The sequence below is a fragment of the Branchiostoma lanceolatum genome, chromosome 4 (assembly GCF_035083965.1).
Source record: "Branchiostoma lanceolatum isolate klBraLanc5 chromosome 4, klBraLanc5.hap2, whole genome shotgun sequence".
Taxonomy (NCBI): Eukaryota; Metazoa; Chordata; class Leptocardii; order Amphioxiformes; family Branchiostomatidae; genus Branchiostoma; species Branchiostoma lanceolatum.
This window is the reverse complement of record NC_089725.1, coordinates 3,543,995-3,564,099: the sequence shown is the minus strand read 5'-3', so window position 1 is coordinate 3,564,099 and position 20,105 is coordinate 3,543,995. Positions and strand designations below refer to the sequence as shown.

Below are 20,105 nucleotides of genomic sequence, written 5' to 3'. Positions count from 1 at the left end.
TAAGGTCTCCAAGTTTTGTTTCTTTGAATTTTTATAGAGAGATGATAAAACACATATGGTAGGGGCATTTTCCTTAGATAGCTTTAAACTTCTGTTAGAGTCAGACTTGAAAGGTTCAGATGTGACCTAGGTCATTCTGTTTGACCTAACCAGCTGCTGCCACATGCCTGTGAAGCTTGTACATTACCCTGAAAGCTGAAAATCAGATTCAGAAAGATTGCTTTAGAATTATACAACCAAGTTAGGTTACGGGTTTTGTACATGTATCAAGGAAAATATATGTGTGATATTTTTTAGTACAACCCTAAAGTATACAAACATTACCTACATTGTACTATTTGTTCTGTTTGCATGTAAACTGGAATACTGACACTCCCGAGTTTCCTCCAGGCACCGTGCCAATCATCAGAAGTCCCCGCGGGAACGCTGCGGAGATGGTGGCGGAGAAACTGGACAAAAAGCTGCGGGAGAATATCAGGGACTCCAGGAACAGTTTGTTCACTTCAGACAGTCTTCAGGCTGGTCAGTTCAGCTTCCAGAGGCCACTACTGGTCATCCTGGACAGGAACCTGGACCTAGCCACGCCCCTACACCACACATGGACATATCAGGCACTGGCACATGATGTGTTGGTAAAAACCTGTTCATGTTCACTATACATTAAGTTTATGACAGTAAATTGAGGACATATTTAGGAAATGTGGATGTGTTGTATGAAAGTCGGCTGTCCTTTGACAGAAAAGGTTGTCGTAGAGCCATTTCAATAGTGGGTTATGTCATATGACATTGATCACGGAGGCCTTGGCAGCTGCAGTCAAGCTAGCTGCACATTCACATGCAATATTTTCAAGCCTACAAAAACGTTGGCTGGCTTTTAAAGGCTTGAAAAACTCCTTGAAACCAATGACAAAAAAAAGTTGATAAAATACAGTCAAACCTGTCTATAGTGGTCACTCAAGGGACTGAGTAAATTTGGCCACTATGGCCAGGTGACCACTATATAGAGGATATGGTCGACTCGAGCAATGAGTGACACAAGACATAAGTTAATACTAAGGTACTGAGTATTTTTTCACATACACACTGCACAGGTGCTTATAGCATCTACAGTTCAATTTTTGTTTCCTTATTTTTGTTAAACAGTTATATCATTTAATTGAAGAAATATTGCAAAATTATGACCATGCCCTACACAAACACATAAACTGCAAATGGTCTTCAATTTAGTTGACATGGATGTCCAATTTACCAGTTCCTACGGCAAAATTAGCCAGCTGCCCTGCACTCTTCGCTATTATCTAGCGAACTCGAAAAAGACGGACTTGTGCTCCAGGTTCTGAAGACTTCTGAAGAGACCGCCATTTTTCTTGGAAGTTTGATGCCTCTGTCGCCGACAACGAACGAAATTTAGCCATGTAAAACAACTCATTTTGCAACTTTGTACCTCAGAAAAATTTTTTCAAAATATTAAGGAATTCATTCCAAGGCGCATTGCCCGTCGTGTAGAGGAAACCAGCCTCTCAAAATTTAGTGTCTGATGTATCTGATGAAAGAATCAGGTCCTGATTTCCTGCATTGACAATATTTAAAGGACTTCAATGGTTGAAGCAATGTTTGCAAATGCTCAGAGATCTGCTGGCAAAGCTAAATCATATGTATGCAATGCTATGTGCCATAGGAGGTTTATCAACTATCCAATGATGCACTGCCAATATATGTGGAAAAACTTGGCAATGCACATCTGGTAATGTACAGTCTGGCGTATGTACTTGCAGGACCTGCAGTTGAACAGAGTCATGGTAGAAGAGCCTGGCGGTGAGAAGTCTCCTCAGGGGGCAAGGCCCAAGAAGAAGGCCAAGAGTTATGATCTCAACTTCACCGACAAATTTTGGCAGTCACACAAGGGAAGGTCAGTGTATGCACTCTCTGATCTTGTAAAAGCTTTATTTCAGTGTGTATAAAGTCTTTAAGATCACAGGAAGACTCAAAATGTTGTTAGGAAAGAATGTCTAATCACATCAAGACTTGCTGCAGCAGTGTTTATGTCTTGTCCAATGACAGTTATGTTTCTTTTGAGTTAATCTCAAAGCAGATGTAAGGATCTGGCTCGTTCTCATTGATATAGGACTGTTTTTGCAACATTTAGTACTTGAGCCTTTTTCTTGTCCTTTTAGGAACTTTGTTGCTACAAGTAGGAGTAGGTGAACCAATAAAAAGTGCAATACTGAGGAAAAAAGGACTAAATGTTGAAAAAATGGGTTGCAGTGAGTTGCACAAATTTTATGCACTTGCATTTTTTATATTCCTTGGATGATGAAGAAAATGGATAAAAGTGAAGAAATGAATTACCTGTAATGTCCAAGGCTCAAAATAATGGCAAAATTGCATTATTACCAGTATGGACCTTAGTGCACCTACAATTGGAGCTGTGCATCTATAATATTTGACTGTGGGTAGACACGCAAATCTGGTACATATGATATTTGTAAACTAAAACTTAAGGTACTGTACACTACAGTTGCAGGCACATCGACCATCCCTGATTCAAAGTTCAAACTTCAATGTACCTGATCGTACTTTAAAAGCCCATACCATACATGGCTCATACTGGTAGGATATGCACTTTTGTGCACCCACAATTGGAGCTGTGCACTGGAGAACAACCTAGATATTTATGTAGTGTTATCTACCTTAAAAGTAATTACACATGATGTTTTTGACATTCAAGTGTAAAAGAAATAAATTTTGAAGTTAGCTACAGAATTTCAGATTCCAGTTCTGAATAGGGCAGTAAGGTTTGTACATATAATTTAGCTTTGCTGACATTCTACTTAAGCTTATGTTGTGCACTCAAGAGTCAAATGTTTTTCTGTGCACCTAAATTTTCAGGTTAGGTGAACTGGATGCACCTATTCACAATTTAAAGAATTTCGATCCCTGCCATAAGAATGCAAGTTTGATAAAGAATCATAAGAAGAAATTGAGGGAGAACATTTGTGGTGCCCCTAAATCTCAAGCCAGAAATGAATTTTGAGCCCTGCAGCTGGTGTATGAATGAATGGAATGAGTGACTAAACGAATATATGAATAATTGCATTCCCAGTCCCTTCCCTGAGGTGGCGGAGGCTGTACAGCGGGAGTTAGAGGAATACAGATCACAGGAGGATGAGGTCAAGCGGCTGAAAAGTGTCATGGTGGGCATCAAGTTGCATATGCCATTTTTAGTAATAAGTTTATAAGTTGACATTAAAGGCTGTTCTGACTGACTCACTTGGACATACATGTACATGAAGGTCCTCCTGACAACTTGAACTTGAAGGTTCTTTTAAAAGTCATTGATATGTACCATCCTGGAGTGAAATATAATCATAGCTTGCATGTTGTTACAAACCTAACACTTGCTAGTACTGAACAGTCTGGCTACAATTAGCAGACCATATGTATTTATTTGTGATGTTGATAGGAATGTGGTGCATTTTTTTTGCTTGATTTTTGCAGGGTCTTGAGGGAGAAGATGAAGGGGCTATCAGCATGTTGTCAGACAACACGGCAAAGCTCACATCTGCTGTAAGGTAAAGTTGCTTATCTTATGCCATCTTCCAATATGAGTCAATGTAACTTGATACTCTAATGACTGCTACTTTTCCATATAGATACTGTTGGAAAGCAGACACAGACTGAACACATAAAAACAGATTCCATTTGATACCAGGCTAATTATAAGTTAATGAAGTCATATTTATCAATTGTAAGGACTTTTTAGGTATTTCAGCCTGCCAGAAAACCGCTATCATAATGTTTGAGTTTCAACTTTCCTTGGTATTGCAGCAGCACATCCTGCAAGATGCAAATTAGGACTTAATTCGCATAATCAATGAAGGCACTCTATGAATGATTCTGGTGTTTTCCATAAGGCCATCCTGACTTGATTATATGGATGACATCCACGTGCACCTTGATTTTTAATTTTTTTAAAGTTGGCAACTATGCTGTAAGTGGCTCAAAGAATCTGCAAAATGAGCAAATACATGGCGGAAATTGAAAAAAATATCGGAAAATCGATACTTATGGTCTCGGTTCGGAGTTTCTTTTACGATTTTGGGCTGATTCGACTGCCTGTCAGAAAAGGGCTAGTGCTTCTCCAAACATTGTTTTCCCGATGATGCAATGTTTCTGGTAGAAATAAACGCCTTGCCGCTAATCGACAGACTCAGTTGACATTTTCTGTAGAAACGTTATTTTTTATAAAAACCATCATTGAATTCAAGTTTTCAACCCAAAACTACTAGTTTAAGGGCATTCTTCACAGGCCGCTGCACAGAAATTAAAAGTTTTCCTAGGATAATGACTGGCATGGCAATAAAGGCCAACATCTTGTCTATTTAATATGTACAAATGAAGAAAATCTTGAGGATACGTTTTCCGCAATCCCCAATGGTGCGAAACCATGCAAAACGCACATAGAACGCACGATTCGGGTAATCAGGCGACAAGGCCGCGTTACCATCATCGCGCATTAATACCAGGAAGTCTTCGCTGACGACCAAAACTCCGAAACTGTAAAACGCTACGAAGATCGGGCCTTTCAGGAAATATAAAAGATTACACACTGCTATAGCGATAGCCGAAAAATTGGGAGCCAATACTACCGAGAAAACCTAGGATTTGCGTCTTATTTTAGGATCTATTTGGCCATTCGGTCAAAACAAATTCCGACCGGAACCTTATGTCCCACAACGCTACTCTTTCTATCGTAAAATATACTGATTTTGTCGTTAACCTTGCACAAAATATTTTTAAAAAGTTTTCAAAGTTTTCCTAGAAGATGTGAAACTGAAATACAAAAAATAAAGATTATTGTTTGGTATACCATGTTCTGCATTTGCATAATTGATACAAACCTGCCAAGATTCCCCAATGGTGAATTATGGGAACATGTGACATGTGTAACGTAGTGAAAGATGAACATCACCTTGCACAGATTATGTAAATGTGGAAGTCATTTCTATAATCAATGACTAAATGTTAAATTGGAATCTGCCAGTTTAAAGGAAAGGACTTTTGCATATACAATATGTGTAATTTGGGTTAAGAAGACCATTAATTAAGATAGATTAAGCTTATTACAACCATATTTGCATAATCTATGAGCCAAGATAAAACAAGAAATTCACAAAAGGTCTAAATATCTCACAGAGGTATGAGGTCTCCGAACTCTTGTTATTTTTGTGCTTGATAAATCACTGGATGTCTCAGGGGTACCTTAGAATACTTATACCAATTTTACTGAATACAATTAAGTTTTACTAGGCAAGTATACATAGCAAGTTTGCTGGATACAAAGCACTTTGTATACTTGGGTAGATATAAGAACCTTTAGTAATTAAAAGATGTAAAATATACAAGATTACATTCCATTTGGTATGATTGTTAATTAGCTTAGGCACCACTCGTGTCCCCCATATAATCTTTAATAGATTAAATGTTGTTTTTGCCACATCTGTAGCTCCCTACCAGAGCTGTTGGAGAAGAAGAGGTTGATTGACATGCACACCAACATAGCCTCAGCACTGCTAGATCACATTAAGGTAAGAAGCTATATATAAAGTATCTAGAAATTTCCTCACCCAGATATCCAAACTAGGAAATAGAAATTGAGCACAAAAGATGACTGTTCAGCAAAGAAAATTTCACAAGATTACGGAAGAGAACAAAAAGCAACAAGTCGGATAGCTTTTAAAGGCATCCAGAGCATTTTATGAGGCTTGAAACTTGAATGAAAAACTCCAATTTCTGGTCATTCTTATGCATAGTAAGTTTCAATAACACCATTACCATTACATATCAACATTAAAGGAGAGAAGATACGATGTCGTTGTGTGGTGAGAGCTGATAGAAAATCCAAGCCCTAATAGACTGATCCTGACTGTCCATCACAATTAGCGGTTCGACTAATGAGAGAGTGGCTGCATGTCTGTCAAATATTTGCATTTTTTATGTTTTAATTTTGCATTTCTATGTTTTGACAGAGGGGAGCGGGGCTATGGTATCGGTCTATTTACACTACGCACGTGAAACCGGTATTTCTTGCTGGACCGGTCCCCCCAAAAAATAGATGGGAAAATAGATGAATTTCAAGCCCTGTATACTACCATGGATAAATCTCTGATTACCTTGCTCCCTATGGTTTCTTGTGATCTTTCTGTGCAGGTGCGTAAGCTTGACGTGTATTTTGAGATGGAGGAAAAGATGATGAGTAAGCAGTCACTGGACAAATCCCTCATGGACATGTTCTCGGATCCCGAAGGTTGGTTCTGTTAATTTTCTGTCAAATGTCATGCAAGCAATGGCAGCATTTACAACAGGTACCCACTGTCAAGCTTCTGGGAGTACAATAGTCATGACATTGTATACCAGAACCTCACATTTGACGATCCCATGGACCATGTAGTAAAGAAGTGTAACAGCCTCATAAGCATGTTGCAAGTGAGCAGGGTGAGGAAGTCACGTCCACGTAGACTGGAGATTGAGTCAAGCCCTAGTACTGACACATCTAGACTGCTGCAGCTCGATGTGGGCAAGTACTTCTGTCAAAAACATCAAATGACTACTAGTTATACAGTACAGAGCAGCCAGGATTGCCCTTGGAACTAATAGGTGCTAGGGTGGCTGTCTGTGAAAGACAGAATCCAACAGAAAAGACTTAACGTAAAATCATGGAAAACAATTAGTCTCTCAGTATAAACAGATCACAATGCAATCACAATCATAATGGTTATCAAACTCGATCATCTAAATCACAAACCGTCCTCCTACTGAAGCCCAGAAGAAATGCTCAGAAAAAACGCTTTTTATACAGAATGTCCAGCACCTGGAATGGTTTGAAACTGTAAAGTAATTACCGTATTTTCTCGATTAAAGTACGCACTTTTGAAACTTTTCAAAATCCAAAAAGTGTCTCAGGCCATCGCCAAAGTCGGGGTGCATACCTAATTTGAGGTCACTGTCCTGACAAATTGGAACAGAAGCTGAAACCAGCCGGAACAAGATGATTGGTTTATTTCATATCATTAAAAAGTATCACAGTTTCGCAGTGTACGCGACGTGTGCACTGAATTGAACTGGGACTACATTATACATTATTAGCTTCATAAAATTATTCACAATTACCTTAACTTATATACAAGGTTTTCAGAACATTAAGATAGGTGTAGTGAAAATATTTTTTTATACAATACGATAATATATCCGGGTACATTGTATTAACAATATACAGATGCATAAACAGGACATTACAGAAACCGCATCAGTGCTTAATCTATGCAGTAAAATAAAATAAAATAACACTCAGTTACTGGTACTTTCGTTGTTATTGACAGCATGTTGCTGTTACGGGTCTCTTATTTAGTAATGATACCATGTATGGTATCGGGCTATTTCTATAGCGTGCTGTTCTGGTTTTAATAGTGTTCAACTGTTGACTATTGTGCGTACTCCTGCCGCTGACTTCTTGTCGGGTTGGCGGGAGCCAGTCGGAGAAGGTGGTAGAGTGAAGTAGCTTTCTGGCGAAAGATTCACAGAGGTAGTCGCGTCTTTGCTGCAACGTCGTGAGACCCAGTGTGTGGCAAGCATCCGAGTAGTTTGTATAGTGGGTCCCTAGGATAGTTCTGACTGCTCTACGTTGTATCCTCTCCAGTTGAAATCTCTGGGACAGCGTTATACCAGGTTGCCAGACCGGTACTGCGTATTCACAGGTCGGACGAATAAAACTCGTATAAATGGTGACAAGGTCCTCTCTGGTTACTCCAAATGACTTAAGTCTCCTCAGGAAGAAAAGTCTCTGGTTTCCTTTCCTGACCATGTGGTCGACCTGGGTAGTCCAATTTAGGTCATCCTGTATGTGAAGACCCAGAAGTTTTGCCACTTTGACTTGAACTAGGGGGTAGTGGTCGATTTTCAGCGAGGGTAACTGTGGTACGGATCTTGAGAAGCAGAAAAACATTACTTTGCATTTTTTGGGGTGCAGGCTCATATTCTGTTCGGCTGACCACTTGTTAAGGTCGTCGAGATCCTGTTGTAAGAGGGGAGGATCCCCAACCTTTCGGCACTCGACTAAGTTTAGGTCGTCGACGAATTTCCATCTCCTTGAGGTTGCGTGTTCGGCAGCGCTATTGATCAGGGCTAGGAAGACAATCGGCCCAAGTACGGTCCCCTGTGGGAGTCCACATGTAGTGGTCGTCCAATCTGAGAAGGTGTTCTTGTAACGCACACGTTGACTCCTATCCGTCAGGAAGCCGATCAACCAGTTGGCTAAGGAAGGACGTAGCCCTAGTCTCAGGATACTCGTCATAGCTATCGTATGGTCGACCTTGTCGAATGCTTTGGCATAATCTGTAAGGACTAGTGAGCTTATTGAGCCTGGTTGATCTGATGTTTTGGTAAGTATGTTAACTATATCTACAAGACAGTGGGTAGTTGATTTCCCCTTCATGCAACCGAACTGGTGCTGGTCAATGCTGGGGCTGATGTCTTCGAGTACCCACGCGCAAATGATGCTCTCTACTACTTTGGCCAGGATTGCTGTTAGTGAAACTGGCCGTAATTCGTTGATGCTTGGGGGGCATGTTTTGGGAAGTGGTACTATATTGGCTTGGCGCCATTGCCTTGGTACACGTCCTTCTATAAGTGTGGCATTAAAAATGTCTGTCATTGGCACACTTAGTTCGTAGGCAAATTCTCTAATAATTCTAGTGGGCAGACCATCGGGGCCCGCAGCTTTCCCCAGTTTGACTCTTTTGAGTTTCTCATACATTTCCCATGGCTGGATAAGCGGTGGGGGCATCGCTGGGAGGAATGTAGGTAGTTGTTCTAAGTCTAATGGTGCAAGTGATCTTGTTACCTGGGACAATACGTCATTGATCGCATTAGCCGTGGCTTTGGCGTTTTCGGGTTGTATCCCGTCGACGTGGAGTGTGAGTTCCTTGCCACGTGTGTTTAGCATGGTTTTTATTCCCCGATACCACTGTGAGGGATTGTCCTTTCTGAGGGCTTGTATTTTTTTCTTATAGAACGTTTTCTTGGCTTTCTTAATCTTCCTTTGTATCTTGTTTCATAGAGTTCGCCAGGCGCTGACTTCTTTTTTGGCAAACTTTTTTTGCCTAAGTTCTACAAGTTTCTTTATCTCAGGGGTGAGCCAAGGTTTATCTGTGTTGTGCATTTTAATGATTCTAGTAGGAAAATGTTCATTCAGTTTGCTATGAATCTTGTCATAAAAGATATCAGTTTTTGATTGAGTGCCCGGGGCGTTCAATACATGTTCCCAGTCGTAGGCAGTAATCCATTGGCCGAAGACCTTTATTTTTGAGTCAGGAAAAGGTCTGACGGACCTTGTCATGGTTTTGTTGGTGTGAGTGTTTGTCTTGGACTTAAGAATCACAACATTATGATCACTGTGACGGTGTGACCAATAGGCGGAAATGAGCCTAGGACGAGGGGACCGTCGAATAGCACCGATTCGTCCATATAACGTTAGATAAGAATGTTGACGCGAGAAAATAAAGTTGAACTTCAATAAACGACAGTGTTTCGTATGTGCATCATTTATATTAACACGAAAAATAGATACGTTCAGTACTAGTACACAAGAAATCTGGCGTACTGAGCACCCGGCGCCCGGATCAAGTCATGCCGCCGGCATGGTTCGGAACCCAGCCGTTGCCAGCTCAGTGCCCAAGGAACCCCGAAAAGAACACCGGCACCATAAGTACACCATAAAAATAAGACATCCGTAAGACATGCATGCGTGTATTTTGTGATTTTCGAAGAAGAAATACAAATCCCGATCCCAGTGACGATGTTATTGTTTTGAGATACGTTTCACTTCCGGTGATTTCGGCGGCAAAATTTTCGATAAAAAAGCACCCTTTGCCAGCGGACTATTTGACAGAGGACTCCTTTCTTGTAAGGCTGACCTGTTAAGTTCTGTGTATGCACCAATATAAACGTCATAATACGCATAATTTCGGCAGGTATATCAAAGCTCGGACGTGGAAATGCAACCTGTTTGGCCTCGCCATTTGGCGCGAAAAATTTAGCAGCAGCCAATAGGAGATGCGTGAGGGGATTGCGTCACGCAATATTTGCATAGTATTACGCAATCTAACCGCGGCAGGCGTGTCATGGTAAGCGAAGGACTCGGCAGGAAAACATTGCGGTTTCCAGTTTTCGGTTGGATGTAACGCCGTATTTCACGGGGAAATACCGGGACTCAAACTTATATAATAGTTTTTTCGGTCTTACACGAAAATTATAAGAAAGTAGGCTGCACAAAATATAAGTAGGGGACGATTTTCGCCATCATCCCGCTTCTTTTCTGATGTCCGCCGGGCTGGATCGGCTTGCTATGCGTTGCCGTGAAAACTATATTTTGTGGCGTTCTTCGGATTTTATATCAAGAAATAACTAATATATATTGCCAGTATTCGGGAGTGTTTTCTGATCACATCATTCTTACCCAGTGTTGTGAATATGATCGCCGATTCCTCCGATGATTTGCAAATCTGTACCTCATGGCCCGCGCTATATGAACCGAGCAGGGTAACGTTCGTTAACCATGAAGTTCAACGTGCTTTATAAAGAATGAAACATGAAAAGTTCCTGCTAGAAAACGAGTTACTACACTTATAACAATTATTTGTGGTTGGAACTGCCTTCAGGACATGTACTTGTCGGGACATTTCAACTGTGACTTTAATTAGGGTGCGTACTTTAATCGAGAAAATACGGTATGTATTGTCAACATTGTATATACATGTAGACCTCAAGTAGCTTTATCTTTCTTTTATCATTTATATTCAAATATATTCTGTATATGTTGTTTTCCTGTGTGTCATGTAGTTTTGTCCAGTCATTTTCTTTAATGGACCACAGGAAGAGTAGCTGTTAAGCTAATTGTAGATCCTAATAAACTCAAAATCAAAGAAATTTAACAATTTGACCCTCATTTCTGTGTATGTCATGTGTTGTTTAGGCCACACCTAGTCATTTCCTTTGTTTTTGGATATTCCAAAGTAATATTTTAGTAAGAGGACATAATGCAGACAGAGGACTGAAAGGACATTTGCACATGCTTGAATTTACACCCTGAAACTGTGCGCCAAGGTTTCCCCTTAGACTTTGTTTATCTTTATGTTAATCTTCCCTTTCGACATTTGTTTTTAAATCTATTAACGACTAGATTAAATTGATGAGACCTAAACTTCATTCACCTGATGTGCTAAGTCAAGGCTCTTGTTTCCCTTTTATGTAGCTGGTAGTCCAGAGGACAAAATGAGGCTGTTTATCATCTATTTCATCTGCAGTGCCCAGACGATGTCTGATGTAAGCTTCTGTTTTTCTTAACTTAAGACTATATTTTTTAAATGTTTCTTTGAGATTTGACTCTTTCATTTAGCATTTCTTACTACATGTGCATTTCAAACAATCCTGTAGTTACTGTAGCCTTTACCAGGCCCTGCAGATGGCTGGTAAAATAGTAGAAATTGGCCAGACAGATGAATAGTATGCTAAGGGAGTCGGCTACGGAGAGAGGGTCAAATATGACAGTTACTGCGAATGAAACCCTCGATGGCCAAACTCCCCTTGCAAATATTCTCCCAATAGACGGCGCAGTTAGTCTGGTAGAGACTATAGTTCTGTGAGGTGTTACTTTTTTCCTAACACTGGTGTTACATGTACAAATGTAGGTACAAATGAGCTGTCATTCTGAGCCTGTGGTTAGTTGATCGTTGGCAGTATAGTCTGCAACCTTAGGTACAATGGTATTGTCCAGAATGAACAGTAGTAAAGTTTGTGTTTTTGTGAATTTTTCATTTCCAGGCTGAAATTGACCAATATGCTGTAGCTCTCCAGGCTGCAAACTGTGATCTGGCACCACTACATTACATTAAAAGATGGAAGTGAGTACACACGCCTTTCATATTTTCCAAAGCCAAGTCAATGTTAATTTTTTGCTGGTAAGTAAACCATTATTGTTACCTGAAGTGTGTGTGTGTGTGTGTGCGTGCGTGCGTGCGTGCGTGCGTGCGTGTGTGTGTGTGTGTGTGTGTGTGTGTGTGTGTGTGTGTGTGTGTGTGTGTGTGTGCGTGCGTGTGTGTAATATATACAGGGGGACTGTCTTTGTGTTTGTGTGTTTGCAGCTTTTTATTTGAAAAGTGTTGTCTCATTGGCTGTTATAGATTATGCTAATACATGTAGGTCCCAATGAAACATCACGATTTTGGGTGCCGTAGCAGTATTGTCAGTTTTTGTAGAATTAAAGATCGATACCCTCATCTTGAATGTACATGTAGTGTGGTAAAGCCATTGAAACAGCTATTACTTGCCTAATGGTAGCCTGTCTTATACAAGTTGGGGCTACTCTCCAAGCAGAGGTTAGGCTGTGGCTTGCTATACTGCCTTGGTTACTGCCTAGTGTTATAATGAACAACTACCTGGACATAAATGGAAACAGGTTATAAAGAAATTGGTATCAAACACCCTAGGCCACACTGCAAACATCATGATTACTTCACAGAGTTTTGTGTCCTAAGGACTCTTGTTTGCTACTGCAGGGCTTTCACAAAGATGACAGCAGCACCCAGTCAGTATGGGGGAGGAGGGACCAAAACAATAAGGTACATGTATGCAACATATTAAATGTGCACAAAATCAAATATTAATAATAACTTATTGGCATAAGTAGGCAAATAGTAGTGGACAACCACAAGTACACATGAGTCACGTGATATCTTCAGAAAAGAAGCTGTAGCTGCATACATGTAGTTCCCGTTCAGAACTTTATTCGATCTCACACCTAGTTACTGGCATAGGTAATTCAATGCAATGGCAAATGTACAGTGGCCTACATAAATGTACATGCTTGTGAAACTCATCATCATCAGCTCCTTAACATCCTGCCGGACGATCAGTTCAGCGTCGGTGGACTCGTCCGTGGACGACGAGTCCAGCTTTACTCTTGCAGTGTTTGCCACAAACAGCGCAGATGAAAGCTGTTGTTTGGCATGGTGTATGTCTCTGAAACTACTGAATATTTTATACAAGTTGGAGAACTATTTTGGTTCACGGGTAGAAAAAGATCTGGATTGTATCTGGACCTGTTCTTGAATCAGAAAGGTCTTTTCTTTGATATGTAGTGGTAGAAAAAGTCAAGGAGAAGTATGAGATTCCAGTTTTTGGACCATTCAAATCAAAGTCATGTTCACTGTAGCTCCGCAATTTGGAGTGATTTTGAGTCTAAATCCATGTCCACATTGACCCCAGCAGGCAGGGCTGGAGTTATGTTGTCTCAAATTTTTCAGTATGTAAAAACTGTAAATGATAATATTTGTGATTAAAACATGTCAACTTGGAAACCATTATGTCTCTGTCATGTTGCTTTTCTGAAAGAAGACCACCTGTCCAAAAAGATCAGATTTTCCAAGTCCACTGAGTGGTTTTCTTGGACAGTTTTGCCTGTCCATCAGTATAGTAATGGTTGCCCCCGGAGCTCCATCACATCACAGCACAGCACTGCCTTCCTGCTGGAGTCAAATCTGTAGACATGGATTGGGGCTTGAAATTGTTCAATATTGTACTGGGACTGGTAGAAAAAAATAAGCCACCTACATATACAGTAAACATGATTTGGGGTTGAAAGGTCAAAAAACTGAAATTATCTCCTTTAAGGACTGTTGAAAAATTTCTTTTGTTGCAGCATGTTCTCTCGACTAATGAACACAGGATCAGAATTTGTCATGGAAGGCGTCAAGAATCTGGTGGTAAAGAAACATGTAAGTTCAAATTTCTGCTAGAATATGATAATTGTCTGCTGAATTATGGTAGTAAATGTCGTATTTGTTGCGTGACCGAGTTTCATGAAACAATGTTGGGTGTTTTGTACAAAATAAAACTGTCTCATGACAGATAAGGATGTCATAGATTAACATTTGCAACCAGTGCTGTCAAGGCTGACAGAGCATTTTTACACTCTGATTAAAGGTTATTGATTGATTGATTGATTGATTGATTGATTGATTGATTGATTGATTGATTGATTGATAGCCTAACTTAAATTCTATTTGCCAAAAAATGTAACCCTGCTTTTGCTCATCTCATTATAACCGAAAACACCTTTCAATGGATGGATGCTTCCATACATGGATAATGGTTGGTTGGTTCAACCAACTCCGGGACCTGTGCCTAGAACGCGTGATCCTGTAAACCAGGTCATCTACATATGTCTTCATTTTCCAGATGGTATACAATACGTTATCATGATGAGAATATGTAAAGAAAATGAACCAAAATCAACAGAAATGGTTTAGATGACGAGTTCGGTTAGCTCTGTCGGTTAGTTCGGGGAGCTTCACTTCGGGAGTGGAAGGTCAGCGGGTCAAGACCGTTTATGGAATTCTTTTTTTTTTTTTTAAACATCCATTTGATATATACATGCAGCGTCTTATGAACAGCACATCATAGCTTCCAAACCCAGCCTTGAAATTTTTTTCTTTCTTTTTAAAACATCCATTCTATGTACTAGCTGATACACACACATTTACTGTTTCCAGAGGAGGGCGTAAAAACCAAATTACCGGGCCTCTTTTGTTCATTGAATTGTACATTATGGCCTTATTGTGAGCAAATTTTCTTGTGTTTCTTTAAGATATTGTGCTCAATTTTTTTATGAATTGAATTTGTCAATATGTGGTCTATAGTATGAATTACTATGAAAGCACAATACCAGGTTTTGCTGCCTTCATGAACGTTGAGAAACCATGGTCGTGTACCCATATTTGATAGCCTTCGTTGTAGGCTTTCTGGCCAGCACCAGCATTTATTTTCCGGGGGGAGCGCTGATTCATAATTTTCAACATATCGGACCAAGTGTTCTACCATTGAAAAGTTATCCCTTGTACTTGAGAGTATTTAAGACAACAATCTAGATATTTTGAATTTACAAAAAATTATATGGCTCCAAGTGTGATCTTTGAAATTAGTAGCTCTGGGAGAGGGGGTTCGCACATGCTGCTGCGATTACTTCGCATCGGGTTGTACCAGGTCAGAAAGTTATGTTCAATGTCCAAAGTTGTCCAATACAGCATTAAATGAAAACTCACAGAGTTTATATATGTCATGTTTTGTTCATTAAAAAGTTTAAAGCAGTTTATATGAATATTTTCTATAATATATTCTCACCCAGTCCCATCAATAGAAACAAATTTTACACAATTAGAGTTGATATATGTCAAGTTTATATGAATATTTTTTATAATATATTCTCACCCAGTCCCACAATTTTGAAAATGCCATCTTTGATTCAGTCATGTATGTACATTATATATAATCCAAGGATATTGCATTTGTAGGCCCTTGTCGGTCTCCAGTCTATTTTTAACCACTGCAGGGCAGCACTCCTTCATGGCCCCTCCGGACGTACAAATACAACCCTGGTGCAGAGACCTCTTTTCCCTGGTCCCAAAATCCAGCTTTTATTCAAAAGCACTTGTTTTGTCTTTATTCAGAATCTTCCTGTGACCCGAGTTGCCGATGCTCTGATCGACAACAAGTCATACCAGGTTAGCAGTCAAAACTCCAGCTTTTCTATTACAATCTAAACAGTAAATCATTTTTTCAATCATAATGTGCCATATCATAAATGTATAATCATATCATAATAGGGGAATTCAAGACAAAATGTCATTTGTTGTAAAACTTAGGTGATTTTTTTTGCAATTTCTAAATGTTTTGCTGTATATTGCTAGGATATATCCTGGTCAGTACAAGTATGTATTACACTCATGCATGATGAATTAGCACTATATTTTGCTGAAATTCAGCCATACCAAATGATCATTAGTTTGTGTCATATGTTGCAATAGATGAACTGCAAATGATGATTTTTATGTCATTTGCTATGTGCCCAGGATACAGAAGATTACAGGTACTTCGACCCCAAAATGCTCCGAGTCACTGACAGGTTTGTGTGAAAATCATAGAGTTCATTGAACAGTAATTGTTGCAATGTGTTAAAACAACTTAAGATTAAAAAGGTGAAACTGAAAACTAGAGTCATGTCATAAGTTACAGCTTTCTGATGATGTCCATGTTACCTATCAATGATGTCCACATTACCTATCAATGATGTCCATGTTACCTATCAATGATGTCCACATTACCTATCAATGATGTCCATGTTACCTATCAATGATGTCCACATTACCTATCAATGATGTCCATGTTACCTATCAATGATGTCCACATTACCTATCAATGATGTCCATGTTACCTATCAATGATGTCCACATTACCTATCAATGATGTCCATGTTACCTATCAATGATGTCCACATTACCTATCAATGATGTCCATGTTACCTATCAATGATATCCATGTTACCTGTCAATGAAGTCCATGTTACTTATCATTGATGTCCATTGTACCTGTCAATGTGTTCATTTTTTAAAATCATTTTTACTCTATTACAGCTCAATACCTCGTAACAGGAATCCAGTTCAGGAGGTAAGACCTTTGCTCCAGTGGAGAATAGCAATAGGCATTTGTTCTCAAAAAACAACAATTTAGATCAGGATTTGCTGTCTGTCTCAAACCTTTGGGTAAGGCCACACCAATTTAATTTGTCGGTTAACGGTGTGTTTTTTTTTAGCATGAGGACATCATTAATACAAAAAACTGGGGTGAAAACTTGCACCTGACCGTGTTCACTCCCTGAAACTGTGTGCACCAAAGTACAAACTTTCCTCTGAGATTCTGTTTTCATGTTGATTTTCCAATTTAGCATCTTTTTAAAAATTCTGTTAACCAAGGAAATTAAATTGGTGTGGCCTAATGATGGACTAAATTTATAGCTGTACATTGTAGTTTTAGCCCGGTTTTCCACTGAACTTGAGCTAGAACTATCATACTCATGGTCATGACCATGGTTGCTGAATGTTGTTTTTCCCCATTCTAAATGTAACATTTCTTTACAGGCCATAGTTTTTATAGTTGGCAGTGGGAACTATATTGAGTACCAGAACTTAGTGGACTATGTCAAGGTAAGTTCTCATGATCAGCTGGGTCACAGCATTGTCATTCCATGTACATTTCCCTGACTTTCCGTGAATAGTTTCATCAGGTTGGTAAGTCACTGTCAGTGAATAAAAAAGGAAAGGAAAAAAAGTGAATAAAAAGACTCTTTGTACACAACCAAGTCTACGTATGATTTACATATTTTCACATTTTGCTGGCAACTTCTAGGTTTAACCATCCAATTGTAGTGGCATGGATGCAAACACCCTGTTCCTTACGGCATATTATATTACACTAATCCTATGGATCATTTTGACTTTGTTTCAGGGCAAGTCAGGTGGCTCTATCAAGAGAATCACATATGGTTGTTCAGAGTTGTCCAACGCCACATTGTTCCTTAAACAGGTTAGTCAAGTACCATTCTAATCCAGGGGCAATACTGTATAATGATATTTAACAATGTTGAAATCTTTTGAATGAAAACCACAATTATAGTTATTTTACAACTTGATTTACCTTTCCAATCCCAAGAAAATGCCTTTTTTTATATGATGACCAAATCTATTTAGTTCCTTGGATCTCGATAATCCCCATATATCAATTTCTATCATCGGTTCTCAAACATTTCCAAGTGAAATGTGAGCATCATGAAAACAGATCTAGAATGATGGCAGGAATTTGCATCTGACTGTATCACTCCCTAAAATTGTGTGTATACCAAGGTACAAACTTTCTCAGACTCTTTTCATGTTGATTTTCCAGCTCAGGAGTATAATTTTTTTTAATGTAAGAACCAATTAATTGAATTGTTGTGGCCTAAACATCCACCATCGTTACCACCACCACAACTTAATATGTTTTTGCTTTTCATTTCAGCTGGCCAAGTTAGGAACTGAGCTACATTAACAGATCAACAAAGTACAAAACCAAGGCTCCAAAATTCTATTTGACCAATGTATGTCTTCTAAAACTACTGTAACTCAAGCATCAGATCCGTCATGTAGATCCTTCACTCACTCAAGTCGGGCTTATCATTCCTCCTATTGCATCCAAGTGATAGTGACATAAGTATTGTCTGCCATACTGCTCGTAGAGGGTTAAATCTGGAAGCTGCTGGGTAAATGTGATTGCAGTCAGGTAATGCTGACACTACATGATTATTGTACATTCAGGGCTAGAAATAGTGGAGCTGTGCACCTAATTTTTGACTGTGGGTGCACTGGTGCACCTAGATATTTTTGTACGCTATAGTGCAAAGGTACCATTGTACACTAGTATATATATAAACAATATTCTTGACGTGTAAGAATCAGAAGAAACTTTTGTTGTACTTTATTTGATGTATTACTTGTTTGAAATTTTGAAGTTAGCTATAGAATTGCCAACTGAAGAGAGGCGTTAAACTTTATAATTATGTTTTGCTGACATTCAACTTTATTTTATGTGGTGCACCCGAAATTCTTTCTGTGCACCTAATTTATTTTGGGTTGGGTGCACCAGTGCACCTATTTCCAAAAATGAAGTTCGAGCCCTGTACATGCAGATATATAGGTCTGACTCTTCAAGTTCAACCAACCAGCATGGCAGCTGTAACATAATGTACAAACACCCTATTTAATTTTATTTAATATAATCAGACTCCAGGACGAAGAATAGTGTAGAATTTGCTATTGGAGATTTGAATAAAACAAACCCTAGACTTAATCATTTAACTGTATCATGATTAGTACTTTTTAAAACTTTTGCTTGTTTGTGCAAAATGCTAGCACTTTCTTGAATTGTCACATTTTGTACATGTATGCCTCTTTTGTTATACAGAGATTTGTACTGCACAAGTAATTTGGTCAGCTTCTTGTTGAAAGCATTCTATGAGACTTTAGCTTTTTGGAGACAAAATCCATAGATGTATTCCTATTTACTGTAACAGTTATATTGCAATCTTAGCATCAAAATTATATGTAGATTATTATGTTTGAGGAAGTTAACAAAATGTCATTTTTGTGACTTAATCACAATGTTAACACATGTATGATGTGAAGCTCCCACTTAAGCCATGTTCAGAGTTGTCTCCTGCTTATTTCTTTTCCCGTCCCACTCATTGTTCTGGAGTTTATTTTTGCTGTTAAATCTGTCATTTCAAGCTTACAGAAATACATTTTCATCAGTTTCATGATATTGATTGCAGACTTTTAAATGGCTTTGTGGAGACTTTTGCCTGTCACAATAAGCCAATTTCTTTCAGAGGGATGGGTCCTAGAGACTGACCTGGATTAATGATAATTATTTGATAAGAATGTTTATGTTTATAGGCTAGAGGTTGACAAAATACACAGATTGATACAAAAGTAGGAGGGAAAATTGTTCTGTTTCAAGACATGTTTCTTGTACAAGAGAATTTATTAGTTGAATGAAAGCTTTCACTACCAATAATGAACTATGAATCATTATTTGCCTTCTGTGTGTTTTTTTGGTGGTATTGCCATTGGGATGTAGGTCCTGATACCGGTGGCAGTGACAGTATCCAAAGGGCAAAAGTAAATAAAACTGCTTTTGACCTTTCGGTACTGCTATTGCCACTGATAGATCTGCTTGGAAATTACTCTAGAAGGGCTTAAAGGATAGTTTGGGATTTTTGTATATAAGTAGAAAGTTGATAGATTAGCTGCATTTTACGATAGAACACTCAGGTGACATGTAACTGAGAAAGTTATGCAAATGAAGAACTAGTTTGCATGATTGATTAGAAAATATTATAATTCATATTGATATATGATTTATGATTAACTAGAAAGGCAACATTTGCGAGCAAATACAGCATGTTTAGCCATACTCCTCGCCATGCCAAAAATGGACTGTCCCCAAATAACAATGGACCATTCTAAAATACTTCCACTAAAAAAAATGGATCGCCCGAGTCCAAAATTGAGTTTAAAAACAATTAGTCTCTCCTTAATACATAGGAACTGGATATGTATATCTTTGTTTAAAAAAGAGTGAACAAAGCCATGTAAGCACATGTCCTACGCATTCCAATACCA

General features: G+C 38.9%; 1 protein-coding gene across 1 annotated transcript in view; it reads left to right on the top strand.

Moving 5' to 3' along the window:
- LOC136432257 (sec1 family domain-containing protein 1-like) overlaps nucleotides 1-19,514 on the top strand; it is a 30,568-nt gene extending 11,054 nt beyond the window's left edge. Inside the window, exons 8-23 of the mRNA XM_066423352.1 lie at nucleotides 391-632; nucleotides 1,776-1,909; nucleotides 3,104-3,194; nucleotides 3,499-3,572; nucleotides 5,507-5,588; nucleotides 6,211-6,307; nucleotides 11,309-11,379; nucleotides 11,878-11,957; nucleotides 12,612-12,674; nucleotides 13,754-13,829; nucleotides 15,561-15,614; nucleotides 15,963-16,015; nucleotides 16,524-16,557; nucleotides 17,028-17,093; nucleotides 17,395-17,472; nucleotides 17,944-19,514. Coding sequence (XP_066279449.1) covers nucleotides 391-632; nucleotides 1,776-1,909; nucleotides 3,104-3,194; nucleotides 3,499-3,572; nucleotides 5,507-5,588; nucleotides 6,211-6,307; nucleotides 11,309-11,379; nucleotides 11,878-11,957; nucleotides 12,612-12,674; nucleotides 13,754-13,829; nucleotides 15,561-15,614; nucleotides 15,963-16,015; nucleotides 16,524-16,557; nucleotides 17,028-17,093; nucleotides 17,395-17,472; nucleotides 17,944-17,973 — 1,325 coding nt within the window. The 3' untranslated portion in view covers nucleotides 17,974-19,514. The remainder of the gene's footprint in view (nucleotides 1-390; nucleotides 633-1,775; nucleotides 1,910-3,103; nucleotides 3,195-3,498; nucleotides 3,573-5,506; nucleotides 5,589-6,210; nucleotides 6,308-11,308; nucleotides 11,380-11,877; nucleotides 11,958-12,611; nucleotides 12,675-13,753; nucleotides 13,830-15,560; nucleotides 15,615-15,962; nucleotides 16,016-16,523; nucleotides 16,558-17,027; nucleotides 17,094-17,394; nucleotides 17,473-17,943) is intronic.
- The last annotated feature ends 591 nt before the right edge of the window (nucleotides 19,515-20,105 follow it).